General features: G+C 47.2%; 1 protein-coding gene across 4 annotated transcripts in view; it reads right to left on the reverse strand.

The window, feature by feature from the left end:
- The window catches only part of Ccdc57 (coiled-coil domain containing 57), a 98,056-nt gene that overhangs the window by 49,029 nt on the left and 24,425 nt on the right, over positions 1-24,602 (reverse strand). For all 4 annotated transcript variants that reach the window (XM_036197578.1, XM_036197577.1, XM_036197579.1 and 1 more), the window contains exons 8-14: positions 23,365-23,523; positions 21,316-21,478; positions 20,646-20,780; positions 10,017-10,230; positions 9,222-9,374; positions 6,064-6,164; positions 3,515-3,688 (exon numbers count right to left, since the gene is read on the reverse strand). In XM_036197578.1, coding sequence (XP_036053471.1) covers positions 3,515-3,688; positions 6,064-6,164; positions 9,222-9,374; positions 10,017-10,230; positions 20,646-20,780; positions 21,316-21,478; positions 23,365-23,523 — 1,099 coding nt within the window. The remainder of the gene's footprint in view (positions 1-3,514; positions 3,689-6,063; positions 6,165-9,221; positions 9,375-10,016; positions 10,231-20,645; positions 20,781-21,315; positions 21,479-23,364; positions 23,524-24,602) is intronic.

Genomic DNA, 24,602 nt, shown 5'->3' on the forward strand with positions numbered 1-24,602 from the left:
GCTCCTTCACAGTCCAGGGTCAAAGCTTCCACACAGCTAACACTATCCCACCACCTCCAGCACAGGACAGAAGGCTTGGGGCTAAAAATGAGTTGAGGAAGGCATCAGACCTGGAACAGGGGATAACCAGGCCACGACTACACAGCAGGGCCCAGCTGAGGTCAGGTGTAGGAGAGCAGTGCACCCCTGCCCACTGCCATGGCACTCTACACAGTACCTGTGTGGGCAGTGTCACAGAGAACTGTGCCCAGCTCTGCAGGCTCTTTGGTTGGGCAGGGGAAAGAAGAAGGCTGAGGCAGATGGGTCACAAGTTCCAGGGCAGCCTGGGCTGTGGTGTAAGACCCTATCTTTTTTGTTTGTTTGTTTCTTGAGACAAGGTTTCACTATGTAGCCCTGGCTGTCTTGGAACTCTCTGTAGACCAGGCTGGCCTCAAACTCACAGAAATCCACCTGCCCCTGCCTCCCAAGTGCTGGAGTTAAATGTGGTGATATACTGTGTCCCCCAATATATTGTGTACCCTAATAAAGCTTATCTGAAGATCAGAAGAAAAAGCCAGCCACTATATTAAACATAGAGGATAGGCAGTGGTAGCACACACCTTTAATCCTAGCATTCGGAAGCAGAGACCTATCTGTATCTCTATGAGTTCAAGGCCACACTGGGAACAGAGCCAGGCATGGTGGCACACGCCTTTAATCCTAGCACTAACCACGGAGGCCTGGAGGTCTGTACAGACAGACAGGAAATGATATAGCTGGGCAGAGAGAAGAAGTAAGATTGCAAGGCACAGAAAGACACATAGGCGTGGGTATACAGGAAGCAGCTCTCTCTGAAGGCTGAGGACTGGTGAGGTGAGGGTGGCTGTGGCTTGTCCTAGTCCTCTGACCTCTCAGTTTTCACCCCAATATCTGACTCTGGGTTTTTCATTAATAAGACTGTTTAGCAATTCATGTTATAGTTAAAGGTGTGTGCCACCACTGCTAGCATTTGTTAGAAGCTGAAAGGAGAGTTGGAGGGGTTGGCTCAGACTCCTGCCTTGGGAACTGCCATTGCTCTGCCCACTGCCCACCACTCTGCACAGAAGCTGCTTTCTGAAGCCCTGGAGAGTGGATGGGAAACAGTGTGCTTTCTCACCCAGACACTGCAGTTCTGCATGTCCCACAAAGGACTGTGGCATGCTGCTGATCCTGGTAACCACCTGGCCTCCTGAGCATGTCCCTCCAAGCTGGATTCCTTTCCAGGGTCCAGACCCCGAGTATGAATGTGCTGATGTCCTTGCCTATTGCTGGAAGCTCTGCAGTCTTCATTTGCACTTTAAGACACTGACATCTGAAGTGACCAGAGCAGCTAGTCTGTACATGTCCTTCCACTGGTTCTGTCTGAGGTCACCTCTTACTTAGGTTCATGTTTTGTGTTTTGGTGGAACCCCAAAAGTGAGTCTTGGGTATGTTCCACCTAGGCACAGATGCTAGTGTCCTGGTGCTGAAGTTGGTCTAGCTGGTGTTCTTAGGTTTCTCCAATGAAAGGACTTTTCACCTGTGATCAAGGCCAACTGGGTGTGGGAGAGACCAGGCACCTTGGTTCTCAGCAAGCTTGCCATGGGTTCCACATCTGCACTCAGCTGCCTTGTCTGTCACGTCTATTCATGAATTTTCTGATGGAGGAGTCACTTCACATTTTCTTTTTAAAAGTAATTTTTGTTATACCTTTCTGTCTGTCTGTCTGTGTGCTGTACATGTCATGGTGTACATGTTATGGAGGAGAACTTGTAGAAGTCAGTTCTCTCTTTCTACCACTTGGTTCCAGAGACTGAACTTGGGTCCTAGGGCTTGGCAGCAAGTGCCTTTCCCTGAGGAGATACCTTTCTGGACTCCATTTCTTCATGAATTTGTCCGCTTGGCCCAGATCACTCCAGGATTTCCTGTGAACTTGGTGGGCTGTAGTCTTTCCCGGCTGAGATGGTCAGTGGGAGCCCTTCAGAGCTGGCATCTGTAACCTCCTAATATATCCAATAAACTGGCATTGTTCAAGGAGGGAATGGAACAAGAGATTCTGGAGCAACCTTTGGATATGGGTGATGGTGGCTGCAAGGCCCTCAGGACAGTGAGGAATGGGTGTGCATATATCTTATCCTTTTCTCTACATATCAGTAAGGATAGCTGAGGACATCACTGACAAGTTCCAGCTTTCCTTGGAAGCACTGACTTCCTGGCCTCTCCTGCACACTTACACTTGCTCCAGGTAGGGGACATGCTGCTGAGCGATGCCAGCCTTGGGGCCTTGTCCAGCAGGGCCTGAGCGTCCTTACTTCCCAAGCTTCATCCAGAGAATGATCTCACAGTGTGCCAAAATCATAGGTACTAACCCCAACAGGAACAGGGATACCTGGTAATTGTGTTCTATATATGTGATGACTGCTGAGGTCTGGGCCTACTGCTTCAACCTAGTCTACTACCATTTAAAATTCAGTGTATATATTTAGTGCTGACCTACCTGTTCCCCTGGACTGCTGGATTGTGGGGAGGTCTGGGGGCCTGGGGAGGGCTAGTGCAAGAACTCTTGGGAACAAGCACTGCTCAATTATTTCATTATTGGCCAGTTCAGTCTTTTCTGGAGCCTTGGGCTCCCTCAGCCCTCTACCCTGCCCTGTTCCTTTTTCTGCTTGTTCTTAGACATAGCCTATGCCAGAGGCCATCAGCTGTGTTCCTGTTCTTGTCATATGGTGCCATAAGGGCACATATTGCCTTCAACCTCTCAGCTGAGTGCCTATGACCTCTGGTGATTAACAGGTCACCATTGGCAACCACAGGTGGCCATGGGCCATTATAGGTCAGCACAGGTAGCCAAAGGTGACCATAAGTCACTATTGTCACTGCAGGTTAATTGGCAGGGAGTCATATCACAGGTCACTCACTGTAGATCACAGCAGGTCAGTGCAGGGGCAGAAGGTCATGATAAGTCAGTACACATCACCCCAGGTCACTGCAAGACTGACAGAGCCTCAGGGGCACAGCAGGGGAAGTAGGGGCTGTCATGCTTCCTACCCAGGGTTCCACTAGGGCCTTCAGTGAGAAGCAAGTGTTCTGTCATAGGATTTGGTGGGCATTCAGTTGATCAGGTCTCAGCCCTGGCCACAGTGCTGACCAGATGTTGAGTGCTCTGTGGCCCCTCCTCTCACAGGCAGGCCGGGTCTATGCATAGTGCCTTCTTAGCCATTAGTGCAGGCCTGTCTATGGAGAGATATGCATCTCTGCAATGTGTTTCCTAAGGATGGCTTTTCAATCAGAGGGCATGAGCTCCATTCCAGCAATAGCATGGCCAGCCAAAGACAGAACCAGAGGTGTGAGCAAGCTGACAGAGGAAAACAGTGGATGAAAAGAGGAGGTATCTGGGGAGTCACCTGTGGACACCATCATCTGGCCTCACAGACCAGGAATCCAGCCATGTGCCAGCAAGCATGTGACAGGCCAGGGAGGGAGAAAATGGTGGCACTCATGGATGTCCAGCACCCACCTCTCTCGGTAGTTGCTCCCTGCATGAAGGCTCTCCTTGGAGACAGGCTGTCCTGAGATGCTTCCTCAGCTCCTCCACCTGCTTCTGCAGCTCCAAACCCTCCAGGTGCACCTGGTCCACGTCGCTGGGGAGCTCGTGCAGGACAGTGGCCGACTCCAGGGGTTTCTGCCGCAGCTAGGCAATTAGTTCAGAAGGCAATGTTAGGGAGAAGTGGGGGGACTGTCCTAGGAAGGATAGGAGTGTGAGGTGTAGGGCTGGCACAGGGCCAAAGGCTAGTTCCTTCTCCAGCTGTACATGACGATCTGCAAACCTGGCCTGTGTCTTTCCCTTCTGTGCACCAAGGCTCACTGGAGAGAATGTGTGATTGAAAATGGTTATGACCCTCTCCTCAGCCCTAGTGTCTAGGGTGACACAATAGCCTCTAGAACACTGCTGGTGACTAGGAAGTCCTTTCTCTCAAAAGGGCAGATGGCAGACCAGGTGAGGTGGCCCACACCTTTAAGCTCAGCATTTGGGAGGTAGAGGTCGGAGGATCCCTGAGTGTTCAAGTCTAGCCTGTGAATTCCAGGACAGCCAGGGTTCTGTAGTGAGACCATCTCAAAAGACCAAAGAAATGGGGGGAGAGGCTGTTGCAGAAGGAGACAAGAGGGAAGTGAGCATGAGGGGGAAGCCACAAAAGGCAGCGATGGACTGGGGATGTAGTTCAGTTGACAGAGTGATTGCCTAGCATGCATGAAGCCTGGTGCTCAACTGCCAACATCATTTAAACAGGGTGTAGTGTACATACCTGTAGTTCTAGTACTTTGGAAGTAGAGGCAGAAAAAATCAGAAATTCCAGGTCATCCTCAGCAAGTATGAGGCCAGTTTGAGTTACAAGAGAATCTATCCTTTTTTTTTTTTTTTGAAACAGGGTTTCTCTGTGTAGCTTTGTGCCTTTCTTGGATCTCGCTCTGTAGCCCAGGCTGGCCACGAACTCATAGAGATCTGCCTGGCTCTGCCTCCCTGAGTGCTGGGATTAAAGGTATGCGCCACCACCACCCGGCTCGAGACTCTATCTTGTAAAAAAATAAAAGACAGTGGGAGAAGTGGCTGTCGTGGAAGGGACAGAAAAGAGGTTCAGGCCACAGGTATGACAGTGGCATCAGAGTGACTATGAGGAACCATCCTGAACCTTTAGCACCACATTGCCAGCACCCACAAGGCTCTAATGTGCCCAGGGCCAGGTAGGAGGAGAACCAGGTGGATGGAAAACACACTTCTTCATACTCTGGCTTCCCAGTCTATGTGAAGGGAATTAAAATAATGCCTCTGTGTGACTATCTTGTTTGGACAGTTACATACACACAAAAGAGGAGACCATTAGGTAAACAAACACTGTTAAATAAAAATGAAAACCACTTGAAGGTAAATCTGTTTTTATTTAGACAGCATCTCACTATGTAGCCCTGACTGGTGTGGAACTCACTATGTAAATCAAGCTGGCCTAAAATTCACAGAGCTCTACCTGTCACTGCCTCCTGTGTGCTAGAATTAAAGGCGTGTGCCATCATACCTGACTGGAGGTAAATATTTTTTTTAAAGATTTATTTATTATGTATACAGAAGAAGGGTGCCAGATCTCATTACAGATGGTTGTGAGCCATCATGTGGGTGCTGGGAATTGAACTCAGGACCTCTGGAAGAGCAGTCAGTACTTTTAACCTCTGAGCCATCTCTCTAGCCCGGAGGTAAATATTTTATCCAGCTTATTCCAACTGTCTTTAGTTATCAAAGTGAAATTAAAATGCTTTAAATTAAATTCTTTATTTTTTTTTTAATTTTAATTTTATTTTTTTCAGAGCTGAGGACTGAACCCAGGGCCTTGCACTTGCTAGGCAAGTGCTCTACCACTGAGCTAAATCCCCAACCAAAATTAAATTCTTATTTCTTGTCTACAGCATTGAAATGTGTGTGTGTGTATGTATAAGTGTTATGTATAAGTGTGTGTGTGTGTGTGTGTGTGTGTGTGTGTGCATTTGTTGTTGTTGCTGCTTTTTTTTTTTTTTTTTTTAGACAGGGTTTCTCTGTGTAGCTTTGCACCTTTCCTAGAACTCACTTGGTAGCCCAGGCTAGCCTCGAACTCACAGAGACTCGCCTGGCTCTGCCTCCCGAGTGCTGGGATTAAAGGCGTGCGACACCACTGCCCGGCTGCTGCTGCTGTTTTGAGATAGGGTCTAATGTATCCCAGGCTAGCCTCCAACTCTCTCTGTAGCCATGGATGATGGAATTTTTGATCCTCCTGCCTCTACCTCCTGAGTGTTGGGACTACCAACACTTACCACCATATCAGGCTTCCCTGTGAATAATTCACAGCCACACATGAGATAAACTAGCTATTGCACAGCACAGTCCTTTGTTCAGAAGGAAAGAGAAGTTGGGAAGACACCCAAAACACCCAAGGTCAATGAGGTCACACCTGGCACCTCTCAGAGCCTGCACCTGTGTCAAAATCCAAACTGGTTCTTCTGTAGGAATGCTTGCACAACCTTAGTGTTGAGGGTTAGTCTCACCTTCTTCTTGAGCTGTGTCACCAGCAAGTTCAAGAGATGCACTCTGTCTCCGAGTTTTCTGAGTGCTAAAGTAATGGGTACCTGGCCTGTCAAAGCTGCTCCTGTAGATAAGAACAGTTGCTGTCAGCTTAGATATCAGAAATAAAACAGTTTCCCTGGGGAGACTGTCAGCTTAGGTCTCAGAAATAAAACAGTCTCCACAGAGGCCTACTGAAGTTTCTAACTGACCTCAAGGTAAATATGTCCATCCCTGAATCAAAGGGTTAGGTCCCTAGAAAGACCAGAGATGTGCTGACTATTTAGTACAACCTTATGGAGCAAGAGCAGAACTATAGGATGAAATCCAGCCTTACCATGTCAGATCAATTTTCCCACTTGAATACAGGACCATTTATTTGGAAAGTAAGAAAAAAAAATTCACATAACACCTGGGGCAAAGAAGAAGGGACATTGATATTCCAAGTTATGCTGAGCAGAATGGTAAAAACAACTTTAAAGAACATATGTAAAGCTGTCCTTTCTTTTTTATTATTAATTTATTTATTTTTCTATTATCAGCTTGATACAGTATAAATTCTTATCCTATTGGTGAAATGTTTCATTGAGGCTTGCCCAGTAATTGAGTAAGACCAAAACTTATTATAAGCCACAGTCATCCTAGGGTCCCCCCACAATATAGCCTCCCTGGTTCTGTGGGTTGTAAAGCTGTTCTTTCAAGGAAACTCACAGCACCTAGGCCTGGTGGATCTCAACTATAAAGCCCAGATGCTCAGGAGTCTGCAGAGTGAGTTCAAGGCCAGCATAAGCTACTTGGTGAGAATGTTTCAAAATAAAAATATGGCTGTGGGGTAGGGGTGACTAGAGAGCTGTCTCAGGGTTTTAAGAGTACTGGCTGCTTTTCCAGAGGACTAGGGTTTGGTTCCCAGCACCCACATGGCAGCTCACAATTATCTGTGACTTCAGTACTAAGGAATCTGACACCCTTTTCTGGACTCTGCAGGCACACATGTGGTACACATATACACATGTAGGCAAAACACCCATACATGTAAAAAAAAAAAACAAAAAAACACCCCCCTCCCCCAAAACCAAACTGGTTCTGGCTGGAGCTCAGAGGCAGAGCTGGCCAGTGTGTGCCAGGCTCTATACTCCATTTCTAGCACTGCATAAAAAGAAAAAAGAACAGATACAGCTTTAAGCGCATATCTTAGAAATAAAAGATTAACACATGAATCTAGAAGGAAGGACAGAATAAAATTAACATTAAATACTGAGGAAATAGAAAGAAACATGTACTCTAATACCAACAAAACCAATGACTGGCTCTTGAAAAGGTAACAAGTGAAGAAATAAATAACTACACACTCTCTAGTAGGACACCAAGAAAATAAAAGATGCCAGGCATGGTGGCACACACCTTTAGTCCCAGCACCCAGGAGGCAGAAGCAGGCTGATCTGAGTTTGAGGCCAGCCTGGTCTGCAGAGTGAGTTCCACTTCAGTCAGGGCTACACAGAGAAACCCTGTCTCAAAAACAAAAATAAAAAACCAATATACATGTACAGTTTCTTAACTACAAATAAATAAAGTTTCAAATCTTCCCACAAGGAAAACTTGGGCCTGGTGATTTCAAAGTTGAATTCTACAAACTGTTTAAGAAAAACTTGTCTGATCACTCATATCTCTAAGGCCAGAATAAACTAATGGTTCCAAACTATGACCCGATCATTACAAAAAAGGAAATGAAATGACAAGCCTGTCTTACTTCTGACCACAAGCCTGGCAGTTCTCCCTGAAACACTGGCAAGCCAGGTGCAGCCATCAGGAAGCTGCACCAGTTTCTGGGTTCCTTCTCAGGAAAGGATGGTACGACAGAACAGAGAGTGCATTCCACCCCGTTTTGCTCACTAATCACATCCCGGCACAGAGAAGACTCTGGGAGGTGAAGAAGAGGGATGGGGCCCTGGGATGACCCACATGAGCTCCCATCCTTCCTTCCCTCAGGTACTAGGGGAGTGTACACTGCACCTCACACACACTTTCCCACTAAAGAATGGAAAGAAGACCCAAGGAAAGCCTGTTCCAGGAAGATGCCTGCCCTCTCTGCTCCTGCCCCACTGCCTACATCAGCTCCACACCAAGGACAGAGCACTCCTGGGAAGGGCCTGTGGATAGAAGTCTTTGGAGAACCCAAGAGGCCCAGGGACAACAGATGTCTGGGACTTGGCAGTGTGAATGCTGCTCAGAACTCCAGGGCCTCTCAGAGGCAACAAGTGGCCACACCACCATCATCTGTGTAAGGCTAGTCTGGAGTATTTCACTGTACAGGTTTGAATGCTAATGCCCTTCATAGGCTCAGATGTTCGAACTCTTGGTCCCCAGTCAGTGGCACTGTTTAGGGAGGTTTAGGACTTATGGCATTATTGGAGGAGGCATGTCCCTGGAGGCTAAAGACCCCACACCATTTTCAGTTCACCCTCTATCTGCTTTGTGCTTGTGGTTCAAGATGTGAGTTCTCAGCAGCCTTTCCCAGCTGCCTTGCCTGTCTGTTGTCTCAGCCCTGTCTTTACAGACTCAGACCCTCTGCAACTGCAAGCCAAAATAAATGTTTTTTCCTCTGAGTTGCCTAATTTATGGTATTTTTGTCACAGCAACAGAAAAGTAATTAACACATTCACTGTGACAGCCAGGGAGGGTGAGGATTCCAAAAAGATGTTGCCTAGGAAAGACGTTCATGCTCACCAATGCACTGGGCACTGTAAATTCATACTGTACAGGATGTGCCACACGCCTCTAGGATGGCTAGCCAGGAAGAAAGATTATGTACATTGAGGGTCTGTCCTGCAAACTGCTAATGGAGGGTGAATGGCACAAGCACTGTGGAGTCTGGCATCGTCCACTAAAACATAGTTTAGGCCAAAAGACACCAGATGAATGCACATGTGCCACATAATTCCACTTACATGAGACAGTACAACTCCCACCTAACACTGGGGACTTCCAGAGGACTCCTGGTTCTGGAGACAGGGTGACTGATGGTGATAGAGTACTGTGGAACTGTGCATGCATTTGGAAGATTTGCCTCAGGGATTACATCTTAATTTCCCACAGTCAGTGTTACTGGGACACAGCATAAGGTTCTGGTGGTTGGGGATCTCACCAGTTGCTCCTGCAGAGCTGCGGGCACCAGGGTGTGGATCAGCAGTGGGCAAGGATATCCTCGCTGACTCTTTGACACCTTGCCGCTGTTCTTCCAGTGCTTTAAGTTTATGCTTTAGGTTTTGCATTTCTGCTTCAAGAGCCAGAACATAATCTGTGAAAACACCAGGTTCACAGCATACACTCACTGGCACACTTGTCCCACTTTCCTACTGCCACAGCTGCAGGGCTCAAAGGCTCTCCTCTGCCCCAATCTCTCTCACCTCAACTCTCATGACCTACCTTCACTTCTCAGCCTAGCCTCCATATCCTCCAGGAAGGTTCTGGGACCCAGAGTGAGAACTTGTCTGTCTCCCATAGGCTTTGTGCATGGAGGGACAACTCCCACATCAGGGGTCAGACCCTTAGAAGCAGTCATGGTGCCCACTACAAATAAGGCATAGGAAGGCTGCCAGCTCAGACCCACTGCAGGAGGCTTCTCTTGAGGAAGGCCTGGCCTTCAGCCCTACTGCCATTGCCTCTCTCTGCCCTGTTTGATGGCTGGCCAGGTTCATCAATTATGCGCCCTGCACTTTTTCCTCTATGTCACCAAAGAAATATTGTTCAACATGAAACTTAAGTTTCTCTGTTGGAGGACAGTTGCTACTGTCCTGCTTTGCAGTGGTTTACTAGAGGGTATGTTAGTGTGAGACTGGAATGAGAAGCCTGTCTAGGGATCCTCTCCTTGTCCTGTCCTGCTCCCACTCTCCACCATACACCCCTCCTTACTCTGCCCCTCCATTTCTACCCCGCTCACCTGGAGGGGCTGAATCTCCTCCAACCTTGGGATCAGGGTTTGCATCCGAGCACTCTCCTGGTTGAGCAGAAGGAAGATGACCACTCAGCATTTCCATCTCCCTCCTCATCTGTGCAACAGCATTCCGCAGACCTGCATTCTGTTCCTGCAGCCTCTGGATCTCACTAGATGGAAAACCTTTCTTTGTTGCCCCTTCATGCTGCTGTGGAGGTACCTGCCAACACACATCGATGGAGAATGATATGGGTACAAAAGAGGAGGTTCTTTGCTTTTGGAGCCACGCCCTGCTACTCCACACCTGTCCTCCAGAACAGAAAAGCTGTTATTATTTGCAAGAAACCCCAAGATCAGGCTTGTTAACTAGTGACACTCCTACACGTGGGAATGGAAGGGTCACTGGGCTCACCTGACATCCTGGCCTCCCCCTCCTACATCTCCCACCTACCAGTGTGCAATCTTGCCCTAACTACATGTGGCCTCATGGTCTAGATATATGTCAGAGTATATATTTGTGGAAGGTTAGCTGAAGACACACGCGTGGGGGGTGGGATAGAGGGTGGTGGTGGTGGGTCTATTTAAACAGCTACAGGAAGTCATTGTCCAAAGGGGCAAAACTAGTATGTGATTGCTATTGAATTCCCTATGTTCATGAAGTAGCCACTCATCCATGATCTGTAGGTAAGCCCAATAAACTCTTTGGTTTCCCAAGTTGGGTTTTGGTAGAATTGTACTTTGATCTGTTATCAACCACTATACAGAGGGGGTAGATGCTTGGTTATGTCTCTCCAGGAAAAAGTTCCTACAACACAATGACCCTCCTAACCCAAAGGCATATGCCTTGAGATGCATATAGATTGAGGCATTCCATGATAGGGTCTTTCAGTAGTTGGATTCACCAAGACAGACAGGGGTCATAGGGGCTAGGAAGAATGAAGGTGTTGAGGAGACTCTGGAGGTGGATGGTGGTCCAGTCACATGCCTGTAAAGTTTAGTGCACCAAAGACTTGATGAATTTTATGCAGCTTTAGTACAGTATGATAACTCACTGGATAGAACACATCTGAAAGCAGAGAGCAGAGTAGGAACTATGAATGCAACAGAAAGCATCCAAACAGATCAGACAGTAGGGCTTCTGAGGCCTGGGGACCACATGAGGTACAGGCAAACTGACACTCAGAACAAGAAGAGGAAGAAAAAAATTCACTGTGGCTAGAGATATTTCAAAGTTCCCCATCAGTTCAAACTGAGACTCAAGTCTGACCTGTTAGCAGCTTCTCTGGTCATAAGCCAAGCAAGACCCAGCACAGGAGGTCCTAGCTGATCCTCTGAGGAAGAGACATAAATGTTGTACTACATCACATTTTTTAAAAAATGAATTTATTTTTATGTTATGTTCATGAGTGTTTTGACTGCAAGTATATATATCACATATATGCACTGCTTCTATGCCAGAAGAGGGTGCAGAATACCTGGAACTGGAGTTTCAGATGGTTGTGAGCTGCCATGTGGTGCTGGGAACTGAACCCAGGTCCTCTGCAAGAGCAGCAAAAGGGCTCTTAACTGCTGAGCCATCTTTCCAACCTCCCTCACCCCCATCGAACCACAGCATTTTAACTGTGCTTGTGAAAAATCTAACAACTTGTTAAGAAAATGATTCAGAGAAGGGTAGGTCTCCCGTGTATATTAGCCAGCCATGGTATATCAAGTTGCAGTAAGACTAGGAGAAGTGGATGTGGGGGTGGGAGAGAAGGGAGGTTGAGGGAGGACCTGGGAGGAGAGGAGTATTGGAGCCCACTGGGCTTCCTAGTGGCTGTACCCAGCAAGACTGCATAAGAGGTTGACTGGACCATGGGCCTGGGCACCAGGTGACTGTAACTAGCAAGGGGGAGGGCTTTTGCTCCACCCCTTGGCATTGTTATAAATAGACCTTTGGACTAAAGCTCTGGGCCCATTTGGATAAGGATCCAGGCCCGCTTGAGTCTATCCTGTGTTTTCTCTCTGCTTCTTAACTCTCTAAGTCTCTTATTCCTCATTCCTCAAGAGTTCCTGGGGTAAATAAGTGTGGGGGCTGGTCCCCCACAGAGGAGGGAGGGAGGGGAAACTGATTGGATTGGAAAAAAATAAATTAATGATAAAAAAATGATTCAGTAAATTAAAGCATGTTGTGTGATATATCCATTTAGATTGTTTCTGAGAAATCTCTATGCAGTAGAAATATTTGTGGTATAATTTAAGGAAAAGATGAACTTCCTAGTAAAATGCTCAGCCCTTCCTGCCTCAGTTATCCCCCCCCCACCACCACATGTTCAGCCCACTCCATTCCACTGTCCATCTGCCTACTACTCCCTAGGCATGTGCGTTCTGGCAGAGTACTGTTAGGGAGCACCTCCCTCCAGGGACAAGTGCAGGCTTCCTAAAGCTGAGAGGCTCTGAGCTGGGGCTGTTCTAGACCTGTGTAATTTCAAAGACTGCTGTTAACTACAGCCAACACATCTCCCCCATTTAAAACTTACATTCTCTGTGTATGTTTGTGTGTATGCACACATGCCACAGCCTGCATATGGAAGTCAGAGGGAAACTTGTGGGAGTTGGTCCTCTCTTCCCACAATGGGTCCCGGGGATCAAACTCAGGTCTCCAGGCTTAAGAACAGGCACCCTTACCCAGTGAACCATCTCACCTGGCCAACTACAGCTTTTTAAGTTGCTGTAAATGGTTATTTTGCTCCTAGCATGGAATTATCATTTCTTTTCACCTGAGCCTGCCTTGTCAATGCTTTCCTTCAGCCAGGATGACTGGATGTGCGGCCTGTGGTGACAGCCTTTCAGCTGCCTCCATTGATTTCACACTAGCTTTCACACTCAGCTCCATTTCCCTCAGCAGCCAGCCTCCCCTTATTATGAATGTGGAGATTCCTCTTCTCTGGCAAGGGACAGCATGGTGGTCAGTCCAGGAAACCTATGGAGACTCTCAGCGGAGCAGAGGCAACAGTCAAACCTCAGGGGAGCCTGGCCACCTCTGTGCTGCCTCACATTTGTGACACTAAGTTTGCCAAAAGCCTCTTCTAGCTTCAGGCTGGCTGCATCTTCTCCCTCTTGGGGTCCCCAAGGTGACAATTCTGGAGCACAAGGGCCACCCTTTTGATCTGCTGTAAACTATGAGTAAAGTACTGACATCACAGGTACCAGACAGGAGCCTGTAAGATAGATGTATCGCATACAGCTAATCCCACTCAGCCGAGGAAGCCCGTGGTGAGTCTGGTGCCAGCCTCTTGCACAGCATGGGTTACTGGCCAATCCAGAGGTAGTCCCTAGGTGCTCCTAGTGGGGTCTACAAGAGGATCCTACTCCAGAACACTTGGGCAGCATCTCCATGCTGACAAGTACAGCTCACTAGTTAGGGCAGGCTGGAAAGCCTCATCATTCGATTTAAACTTTCATGTAATGCTGCCAGTCAGGAGCTGGTGAGGGCTTCTCCCTGCTGAGTTCTGGTCCATCACTCTGCTCCAAAGCTGTACCTAGGTTTGTGTATTCAGACAGATTCTGGAAACTGTAGTGGTCACTTTGTTCACTGGGACTTCAGCCAGATACTTTGTCCAAGATCAAGGGTGCACTTAAGGGGGTGGGTGGGTGTGGACTGTTCCTGACTACAGAGCACACTTCTAAAGTTCATTGTTTACTTAACAAAGAAACCAGCCAACTGATAGCCCTTGCTGACCTGCTTAGCTGGTACTTGGAGACAAATGTCTATTTTGATTGTCAGCCTAGGGGAAAAGTACAAGAAAGCTTCCAGTAAGGAATCATTGGTGAAGAGAAGCACTTCTTTCTTTTGACATCTGTCTATAGTTTTTCCTGTGTTCAGACTGGGGAGCACTTCATAGATGATCTCAGGAAACCTGTGGGGTAAGAGGTCGTGGGCTCCAAAGAATATCCCCCCCCCCATTCTCTTCTGCTTCTTGAAATCTCCCTCCTTGTGGCAGGAACGTGACAACTGCTTGGGTGTCCTCAGCGCTCAACCCTAGGACACTTGGCCTCATGGGCCCTAGGAGGCTCAGAAGTATCAGTTCAGTTGGAACCTCCAGCTCACCCCTGCATGATCTGGAAAGCTCCCTCCCTCCCTCCCTCCCTCCCTCCCTCCCTCCCTCCCTCCCTCTCCCTCGCCCAGAGTCTCCAGACAAACAGACAGACAAACAGACACAAGACACCAAAGCGCAGTGGCACTCTTGGCAACTACAGCACCTTCTACCCCTGTTGCCGCCAGCAGCCCAAATCCCTGCCTAAGTGGTCAGCTTTGGACCATACTTGAGCACAAAATAAGCTTGTGGTGAACATGTCATCACCTCCTACCTCCTACCTATAAAGTCTCCCTGCTTTAATTCAGGGTCGCAGCTTCTCCAGCTTTGATCTCTGGGACTGGAGAACTCACCCAGGAGTTGCTTTGCTCAAATAAATCTGTTGTTATACTTTTTCATTTCAGCTCGATCTGGCTTACTGTGTCAACAGAGAAACTTATTATCTGGGGATAAAAAACCTATTATATTAGTATCTTCAACCAACTTTCCTGCCATGGGCCAAGTTTGGGAACTGCAGAGTATACTGAAAAGGGGAAATGTGTTTTCTTGGCAATCTGCTGCTCAGATCCTGTATGACCCAGTCAGCCCAGAGCATGGCTACAGGCAAGCACCAGCTACCAGTACAGAGCCATCCTGGATACACAGATCTATATGCCCCAGCCAGCTCACAACATGGCTAAAGGCAAGCACCAGCTGCCAGCACCAGAGCCTTCCTGGCTACAGTCACTTCTAGTATGGACACCAATGCCCCTTTGGGCCTACTCTATGTGATCTAGGAACTTGACTTTCAAGGGGATGACAGCTTGGTGGGAGAAAGACAAGTCTGAGGCAGGTATCACTTAGGAAGGGCCTGCAAGAACTACAGTATTGTCACCCCAGAGAACTAGTGAATGACTTTTCATAAAGGGGCAGATGTTTGACTACTGTCTTAGGGCTTCCATTGCTGTGACAAGACCAAAGCAACTCTTTCGTTTTTTTGGCTTTTCAAGACAGGGTTCCTATGTATAGCTTTGTATCTTGTCCTGGAACTTGCTCTGTAGCCCAGGCTAGCCTTGAACTCACAGAGATCTGCCTGCCTCTGCCTCCCAAGTGCTGGGATTACAAAGCAACTCTTATAAAGGAAAACATTTCACTGTGGTGGTGGCTTACAGTTCAGAGGTTCTGTCCATTATCATCATGGCAGGGAGCATGGCAGTGTGCAGGCAGACATGGTGCTGGAGAAGGAGCTGGTACATGCTGATATGCAGGCAACAGGAAGTGGACTCAGTGTCACACTGAAGGAAGCTTGAGCAAAAGAGACCACAAAGCCTGCCCCCACAGTGACACACTTCCTCCAACAAGGCCATACCTCCTATAGTGCCACTCCCTGTGGGGTTTTCTTTCAAACCACCACAACTACTGAAAAAAAATAATGGACCATGTGCTGTATAGTTTTCTGTCAACTTATATAAGCTAAAATCATCTGAGAGATGGGGACCTCAATTAAGAAAATACCTTCATAAGATCAGGCTGTAGGGCATTCTCTTAATTAGTGATTGATAGGGGAGGGCCCAGCCCATTATGGGTGGTGCCACCCCTGGGCTGGTGGTCCTGGGTTCTATAAGAAAGCAGGCTGAGCAAACAGCAGCACTCCATGGCCTGCGCATCAGCTCCTGCCTCCAGGTTCCTGCCTGGTTTGAGTCACTGTCCTGACTTCAGTGATGGACTATGATGTAGAAGTATAAGCCAAGTAAACACTTTCCTCTTCAACTTGCTTTTAGTCATGGTGTTTCATCACAACAATAGTAACCCTAACTAGGACAGAAATTGGTACCAGGATAGTGGAGTATTGCTATGACAGACATGACCATGTGTTTTTGGGGAGGACTATGGAGGGACTTTGGAACTCTGGAAAGCCATTGAATGTTGAGAGCTCAGCAGGCTGTTCTGTAGGAGCTTGGGTGATGAGAATGTTGAGAGCAGTGTAGGGGATGGCTTATGAAGTTTCAGAGGGAAGTTTAAGGACTCTGTTGGGGCCATTTATTATTTTAAGATGCTGTGTTTCTGGCCAGCTAGGGCTGAAGAATTAGCATCTTTGCTTTACAATTGATGGGACAATTGATGCTGATCAGCTGGAGCTGAGAAATTGTTGTGATTAAGAAGAGACCAGCATTATTGAGGTGAAATCTTCTGGGAAGTGTTTCATGAGGGCACAGAAAACCTATGTTCCAGAGTCAGCCAAAGTTGTACCTCGTGCTGGCAGCCAGACTTGATAATGTGTAAGAGTCACCCAGGTGGTACTGTTTTGAAGGCATGAAAGGGTGATGGACAGCAGCTGAGGCTTAGCACTAGGCAAGGTCATTGGTGAAGGTGCAGCCTCAGCAGACAGTGGCCCAAAATTAAATGGGTCATGCAAAGAAGCTGGGGCTGAGCACCAGGAAGAGCCCAGGAGAGGCTATTGGTGAAAGTGCAGCCAGATGCAGCACAAGGTCCTAGGAGTTTGGAGATGTCAGACGCATGGGTCAAGCACAAAGAACAGCAGCCGCAGTGGAGTGGAGCCTGCCCCAGCTTAGAATACAAGCTGTGTGTGCTGCAGAGGGTGGAGCTGGAGAAGTGACCCACGCCCGCGGAGGAACAAAGAAGATCACGAGTGAATCCCAGATACTGGATATTGAGTTATTTACACAGTTGGAGTTTGGTTTTGCTTTGATCTGATTGTGACTGTGCCCTGGTTCTTCCTCTTGAAATAATAAAGTATTTAACTTAGTCTTGATTTTATAGGAACCCATAGTTGTGAGACTTTGGATTTTAAAAGATGCTTTGGATTTTTAAACAGGCTGAACTCTTTTTTTTTTAAAGATTCATTTTAATTATGTATATATTTGTGCATCTGTGAACACATCTGTACATGTATGTTAGTGCTAGTGCCCTGTGGGGCCAGAGGTATCAGATCCCCTGAAGCTGGAGTTACAGGCCGTTGTAAGCTGTGGGTGCTGGGAATCGAACTTGGGTCCTCTGTAAGAGCAGTATATGTTCTTAACCACTGAGCTATCTCTCTAGCTTCAGGCTGAATTTTTAAAGTGTTTGAATTGGTAAGACTGGGGAATTTTTGAAGTTTGTAAAATGTTTTTTGTTTTGTTTTGTTTTGTCTTGTCTTTTTAAGATTTAGTTATTTATTATGTCTTCAGAAGAGGGAGCCAGATCTCATTACAGATGGTTGTGAGCCACCATGTGGGTGCTGGGAATTGAACTCAGGACCTCTGGAAGAGTAGTCAGTGCTCTTAACCTCTGAGCCATCTCTCCAGCCCTGTAAAATGTTTTATATCGTGATGTTTATATTAATGTTTGATCTTGGGATGAACAAGGAAAGGTTAGGTTTTTGGCTTAACAGTGATGTGCTTGTGTGAAGCTGACAAAGGTTAGTTGTGCTGGCTAGTTTTATATCAACTTGACACAAACTAGAGTCAGAGAGGAGAGACCGGAGTTGAGAAAATGCCTCCATAAGATCACGCTGTAGACAAGCCTGTAGGGCATTCTCTTAACTAGTGACTGATGGGGTAGGGCCCAGCCCATTGTGGGTGCTACCACCCCTGGCCTGGTAGTCCTGGGTTCTATAAGAAAGCAGGCTGAGCAAACCATGAGAAGCCAGTAAACAGAACCCTCCATGGCCTGTGCATCAGCTCCTGCCTCTAGGTTCCTGGCCTGTTTGAGTACCTGTCCTGATCTCTTTCAGTGATGAACAGTGATTCGGAAGTACAAACCAAATAAATCCTTTCTCCCCAATCTGATTTTGGTCATGGTGTTTCATCACAGCAACAGGTATCCTGACTAGGACAGTCCATTAAAGAAGGTCCTGGAGGGGTTGGGGATTTAGCTCAGTGGTAGAGCGCTTGCTGGGTTCGATCCTCAGCTCCAAAAAAAAAGAAGGTCCTGGAAGTCAGGCTGTGTTAGCACACACCTTTAATCCCAGCACTTGGGAGATAGTTCAAGACTAGCCTGATCTACAGAGTGAGTTCCAGGACAGCCAGGGCTACATGGAGAAACCTGGTCTTGAAAAACAAAGTCCTGGAAAAGGATCACTCTAAGAGAAACTGTATCTTCAAATGGACATGATTAGGAGAGCCAAAGGAGGCCCTTCAGAGAACTAGCCCAGGCTGAGCTTATAGAGTCTGTAGGGGTTTCTTGCAGCTTCAGGAACAATATGTCCACAAACTCTCCTGTTGTGCAGGCCCAAAGCTCTGACTCTGCTGTCAGGAAAGCTGTGCTTCATCTAAACACTTGCACAGGACCTGCTCCAGGCCTTGTCAGCCTCTGGTGTTTTTCAATAATCCTTGGTGTTCCTGAGCTTGTAAATTTGTCACTCCAATCTCTGCCATCACATGGCCATCCTGTGCATCTGTGTGTCTTCTCCTCTAAGGACAGCAGGAGCCGGGACAGGGGTCAGGACCACCCTCGCCAGCATGGCCTTATCTTAGTTCACTACACCCTCAGCAGTATAATCTCCAGTAACTCATATTCTGAAGTTTTGGGGTTAGTACTTGAACCTGAGTCTTGTGGGGAATGTAACTCAGGCATCCCATAATCTGTCTGTCTGTAGTCACCACTGAGTTGCTAGGCTAAGACTTTGTGGAGAGAAAACCATCTTCTGCAACTTAAGTTATTCTGACACCATGCATGAAGGCATGAATTCTAACCTCTTACTCAGGATTTGGTGATGAAAAAGGCTTCTAGGCTAGTGGGATGGGTCAGTAGGTAAGACCACTTGACTTGAAAGCCTGGAATATGCAGGGTGGAAGGAGAGAACCAACTCCTGAAAATTGTCCTCTGACTCTATCCATGTGGCATGTACACACACACACACACACACAAAATAAATGTAATAAAAGTTGAAAAATGGCCAGCGGTGGTGGCGCACGCCTTTAATCCCAGCACTTGGGAGGCAGAGCCAGGTGGATCTCTGTGAGTTCAAGGCCAGACTGGTCTACAGAGCGAGATCCAGGACAGGCACCAAAACTACACAGAGAAACCCTGTCTCAAAAAACCAAAAACCAAAAACCAAAAACGAAAAAAATGTTTTTCAATTTGCTTTTGATAGAGAGCCTTATGTAATCCATGCTGGCCTTGAACTCACAATTTTCTTCACTCAGCTGCCTGAGTGCTAAAATTACAGGCATTTGCCTCCACATCTGCCTAAGTCTTAAATATTGTGTATGCATGTATGTGTGTATTATATGCCCATGTGTGTACAGATGTGTCCATGTATCATCGTATGGAGTCAAGGAGCAACAACATTGGATGACTCTGTAACTTGGGTCTTTCTGCTGGTATAAGCACTCCACCCACTGAGCTATATCCCCACTCTTCAAATATTCTTGTTTGGGGGTAGGTGGGGTTTGAGACAGGGTCTCATTATATAACTCTGGTTGGCCCCAGGTTGGTCCCAACCTCACAGAGTTCTTCTGGGATTAAAGGGAGGCACCACCATGCCTGGCCCTTGAAGTATTCATAACCATGGCCAAGATCCATAGCATGCAATGGAGGGAATCCTGCCTACCTGGTCCTCCATGGCAAGGTAACAGGAGCCATAGGCAGAGAAATTAATCAATGAGAAGAGAAATCAGACTATAGCTGCCTTGGGTATGGAGGTAGGACCAAGGGAAAGGTGTAGGGGTCTTTATAGGGTGAAGAAATGCTTGCTAGAAGTGTACTTAGTACATTGACTCATCAGACTCACTTCTCAGGATGCTAGGACCTTCATTTCACCACATTGAGGATCGAGTACACCTCATTAAAAGACAAAAAACAAAAACAAAACAAAAGAAAACAAAAACCAGCAAGGGAAACAAAACCATTTGCAGGTCCAGGATAATGCTGTTTCCGGCCTCTCCCAGGCTAAGGCTGCCTCTAGGCCCTCAGGCCCCTTCCCTGAGCCCCTCTGCCTAGGAATTTAGTTCTGCCAACAACTGCAACAGCTTAGGCAGGTTGGTCTCCATGGCGGCAGAACCCACCTCTAAGAGGAAGTGAGTTGGAGGAGTGCAGTAGCTTAATGTGTGAGGAGGCTTGCCCAGCAAGCCCTGCAGTCTGAGTTAGTTCCCTGAAATTCACATAAAGGTGGAAGGGGAGAACCAACTCCACAGAGTTGTCCTCTGACCTTCAAATGTTTGCTGTGGCATACATGAGCCCCCCCCAACAATAATGATAAACTAAGCGATCAAGTGGGCAAATTTCATGGTCTTGAGAGAAGTAAGCATTTAACAATGAATGGACTTCTTGAAAGACTCAACAGTGATTTGATACTGCCACCTAGTGTCGAGTGGTGCCTGCCTGAGGTCTTCATCATGGCGGGGCATGGTCAGTGTGCCCTTGGGATGCAGCGTTTCAGAGCTTCAAATGCTAAGGAGCAGAGAAGACCGCATACTAGAACACCTACTTTAATGCTGCGAATTTGGGACTTGCCCTCATTGGAGCAACCGTCATTGAGAGGGGCTGGACTGAGAAAGCCCAAGCCTACCTAGTGGACACTGAAGTGTCCCTCCAGCAACTGTGGAGGGAAGGCTCTTCAAGCCAGCAGGGGGCTCACCTGTGCCTCCTGTCCAGGGAGGAGCCCGTGTGTCCACAGAGTTTCCATAGCCTGGTCTCGCTCCAGTGACACAGCCTTCAGCAACATCTCCTGCTTATGCAGTGCCTTCTCTGTCTCCTGGAGCTTAGCAGCAACCTGGGGAAATGTCCATCTGTGGGCAGTGCTGGTCTTCAGGGCACAGAGACCAGGCACCCTCCTGCTTAAAAAGTGGATAGCAGGAGCAAGTGAACAGCCACAAGATCCAATATATAGGAAACATTCAGATGCTAGGGCCACCTCCAATGGTGGGGGAGGACTTCCCTGTCCAGCTATTGCACCTAGTTTGCCCTGGCTGGGGAGGGGCCAATCCCAATGGGTAGGTACCATCTCAGCACTCCAAAAACCATGTCATTGTTAAGAGAAACAGCCCATACAATAAATACATTTAGGCACAGGGCAGAGACTTATTTGTATTCAGACTGGCCTTGAATTTGGGATTCTCCTGCCTCCTTTTCCTGAGCAGCTGGGATTACGGGACCTCATCACTACACTATCATGACTGTGATTCACTGCTATAAATTAACTGGTATTTGAGGTTTAGTGTTTTCTAAGTTAAAAAATAATATGGCAAGGGCCAAACCCATCTTGTACAGTACCGTATATACTCCACACCCACAACTGCCCAACATACCTGGTCTCTGGCCTTGGTCAGCCCTTGGATCAAAGTCTCTGATCTCTGGATCTGGTCTCGTTCAATGTCATCACAGCGGCGCTGCCAGTCCAGGCCCAGCTGCACCTGGTCACGCTCCAGGCTCTGTTCCCTTTCCACTGCTAGGGACAGTTGCTGTTTGTACCTACAGACACAGTCCAATGACCCATGCTGTTGTAGAATATTTTAAGATGTGTTACATTGTTTATGCAGTGAAACATTTGTTTTAATGATGAAAAGATGTGTTGCATTCTTTTATGTTGCATTTCTTTTTGTTGTTGTTGTTGGTTTTTGTTTTTGTTTTTTGAGACAGGGTTTCTCGGTAGCTTTGGTGCCTGTCCTGGAACTCACTCTGTAGCCCAGGCTGGCCTCGAACTCACAGAGATCCACCTGCCTCTGCCTCCCGAGTGCTGGGATTAAAGGCATGCGCCGCCACCACCACCCAGTTTATGTTGCATTTCTTTAACTCTGTGAAGCTGTGTTAATGTACCTGTCTATAACACCTGATTGGTCTAATAAAGGGCTAAATGGTCAGTAGCTAGGCAGGAGAAAGGACAGGTGGGACTGGCAGGTAGAGAGAATAAAGAGCAGGAAAATCTGGGAAGAGGAGATTAAGGAGTGAGAGAAGGAGGAGGACTCTGGGGGCCAGCTACCCAGATACACAGCAAGCCATGGAGTAAGAAGTAAAGAAAGATATACAGAAATAGAGAAAGGTAAACGCCTAGAGGCAAAAGGTAGATGGGATAATTTAAGGAAAGCTGGCTAGAAACAAGCCAAGCTAAGGACAGGCATTCATAAGAAAGAATAAGCCACCAGGTGGTGGTGGTGGTGGTGGTGGTGATGGTGGTGGTGCACGCATTTAATCCCAGCACTTGGGAGGCAGAGCCAGGCGGATCTCTGTGAGTTTGAGGCCACCCTGGTCTACAGAGCAATAGACTCAAGCATCACAAGACTATTGAACATCAAAAAGAATCTGCAGCATCCAAACTTGAAAGTGATTAAAAAAAAAAAAAAAAAAAAAAACCCAAAGAAGCCAGAGTCAGAAGCCACATAGTAGGCCTCCACTCAGGCAGACCCACCCCAGAGCAGTCAGGACAGACCTGAAGGGGGCTGGGTTAGAGTGGTAAGGTACACCTATATATATCCATCCAGATCCATCATATGGACATTGCTTTATATCTGATTGATTTGATTATATTATGGAAAATAGGCCCTTATCCTCATTCAAGCACATGCTCTTTTAGTTTGTTTGGTTTGTTTTTGTTTTTGTTTTTCTTCTTCTTCTTCTTCTTCTTCTTTTTTTTTTTTTTTTTTGGTTTTTAAAGACAGGGTTTCTCTGTGTAGCTTTGCGCCTTTCCTGGAACTCACTTGGTAGCCCAGGCTGGCCTCGAACTCACAGAGATCCGCCTGTCTCTGCCTCCCAAGTGCTGGGATTAAAGGCATGCACCACCACCACCACCACCCGGCTTTGTTTTTTTTTCAAGACAGGGTTTCTCTGTTAAATAGTCCTGGCTGTCCTGGAACTCACTCTGTAGACCAGGCTGACCTTGAACTCATAGAGATCAACCTGCTTCTGCCTCCCGAGTGTGTGTCACCACTGCCAGGCTCAAGCATATACTCTTAAATTAACAGAGAACATATTTTTAATTTTTTTTTTGAGACGGGGTCTCTCTATGTAGCTTGGCTGTCCTGGAATGCTAGGCGGATCAAGTTGGCCTTGAACTCATGGCAATCTGCCTGCCTCTGCTTCCAGAGTGCTGGGATTAAAGCTAAAAAGCATGCTGAAGGCAGAGGAAGGCGGCCACTGCTTAGCACCACAACAGCCCTTCATCTTCATCTCAAAGGTGCCTGGGCACGCCCTCTTCACTTGGATGTTTGCTCTCTTTACCACCACAAGCTACTTGCATCTCTTACCATTCTTTCCCCAGAGAATGCAGGGCCGTTTGTTTTCTGCAGTTCCAATTCTGAGGACCTGTAACTGTTCTTGTCTGCAGGAGGCATGCAGCACAGGTGCTGCCTTGGGGACAGTACCTGTCTATGTCCTTCTGGAACCTGGCCACCTGTGCCTTGAGCTTCACCTCTTCTTCCTGTAGCATCTGAACCTGAAGGTCCTTGGAGACAGCCTCCTTGGACATCTGAGTGATCTGGGCATCCCAGGCAGCTTTCAAAGCTGCCGCATCTTCTTGAAGTCTGCACAGGAAGAAGTGTATAAATGCAGCTAGGTTCCCTTATACTCCCTCATGTGCCTATACAGACTCAGAAGAATGCACACATACCAGCCCTGATAGAAAAGCCACATTAGAAGCCAAACTATTGCCTACATTAAGACCATGGTTCTACTCAGTAAGAAATGTCGAGCTGGGAATAGTGGTGCATGCCTTTAATCCCAGCACTCAGGAGACAGAGGTAGGAGGGTCTCTATGAGTTTGAGGCCAGCCTGGTCTACAAAGCAAGTTCCAGGACAGCCAGGACTCTGTTACACAGAGAAACCCTGTCTTGAAAAACAAAAACAAAAACAAGAAAAGGAAATGTCTAGCAGGCAGCCATGCAAATGTTAACTAATTAACTATAAAGGGCCAATTATGCAGGGTGGAAAGGTGATCTGTAGCCACAGCCTATAGGATTGAAGATTGAGGAAGTGCACCTTCCACTGTGACCAACACAGCACCTAACACATTCCAGTGACAAGTAAAGGCGACTTTATAGTCCACTCATCAGCTTGGTAGTAAAGCACTCCTGGAAGAGCCACCCAAAATGGACAGGGTTTCTCTGTGCAGTCCCTAGCTGTCCTGGAACTTGCTCTGTAAACAAGGCTGACCTCAAACCCACAGAGATCCTCCTGTCTCTGCCTCCCCTGGGATCAAAGGTGAGTGCCATGATCACCTACCTGGCCAACTTAATTTTTTTTTTCTTTATGCATATGGGTATTTTGTCTGCATGTGGGTGCTGAGGCTTGAACTCGGATACCCTGAAGGAACAGTCAGCACTCTTAACCACTGAGCCATCTCTCTAGCCCACGTGGAATAAGCTTTAATTTCCTGATAATTCATAGCTTTAAGAACTACTTCTCCTTGGTAGAAATATAATTTGGCAGTGATTTCTCTTGTTAAGGAAAAAAAAAAAAAGATAGAAATACCCCCATCCCAAAGAAATATGCAGTTGCTAAGTCTGGGAACATCTGCAAATGGCATGACTTCATTGTTTCTACTGAACACAGTATCTCCATGACCATTTCCTCACCACTCAGGATGGGGGCTCTGCACTGCACA

The sequence above is a fragment of the Onychomys torridus genome, chromosome 8, assembly GCF_903995425.1.
Source record: "Onychomys torridus chromosome 8, mOncTor1.1, whole genome shotgun sequence".
Lineage (NCBI taxonomy): Eukaryota > Metazoa > Chordata > Mammalia > Rodentia > Cricetidae > Onychomys > Onychomys torridus.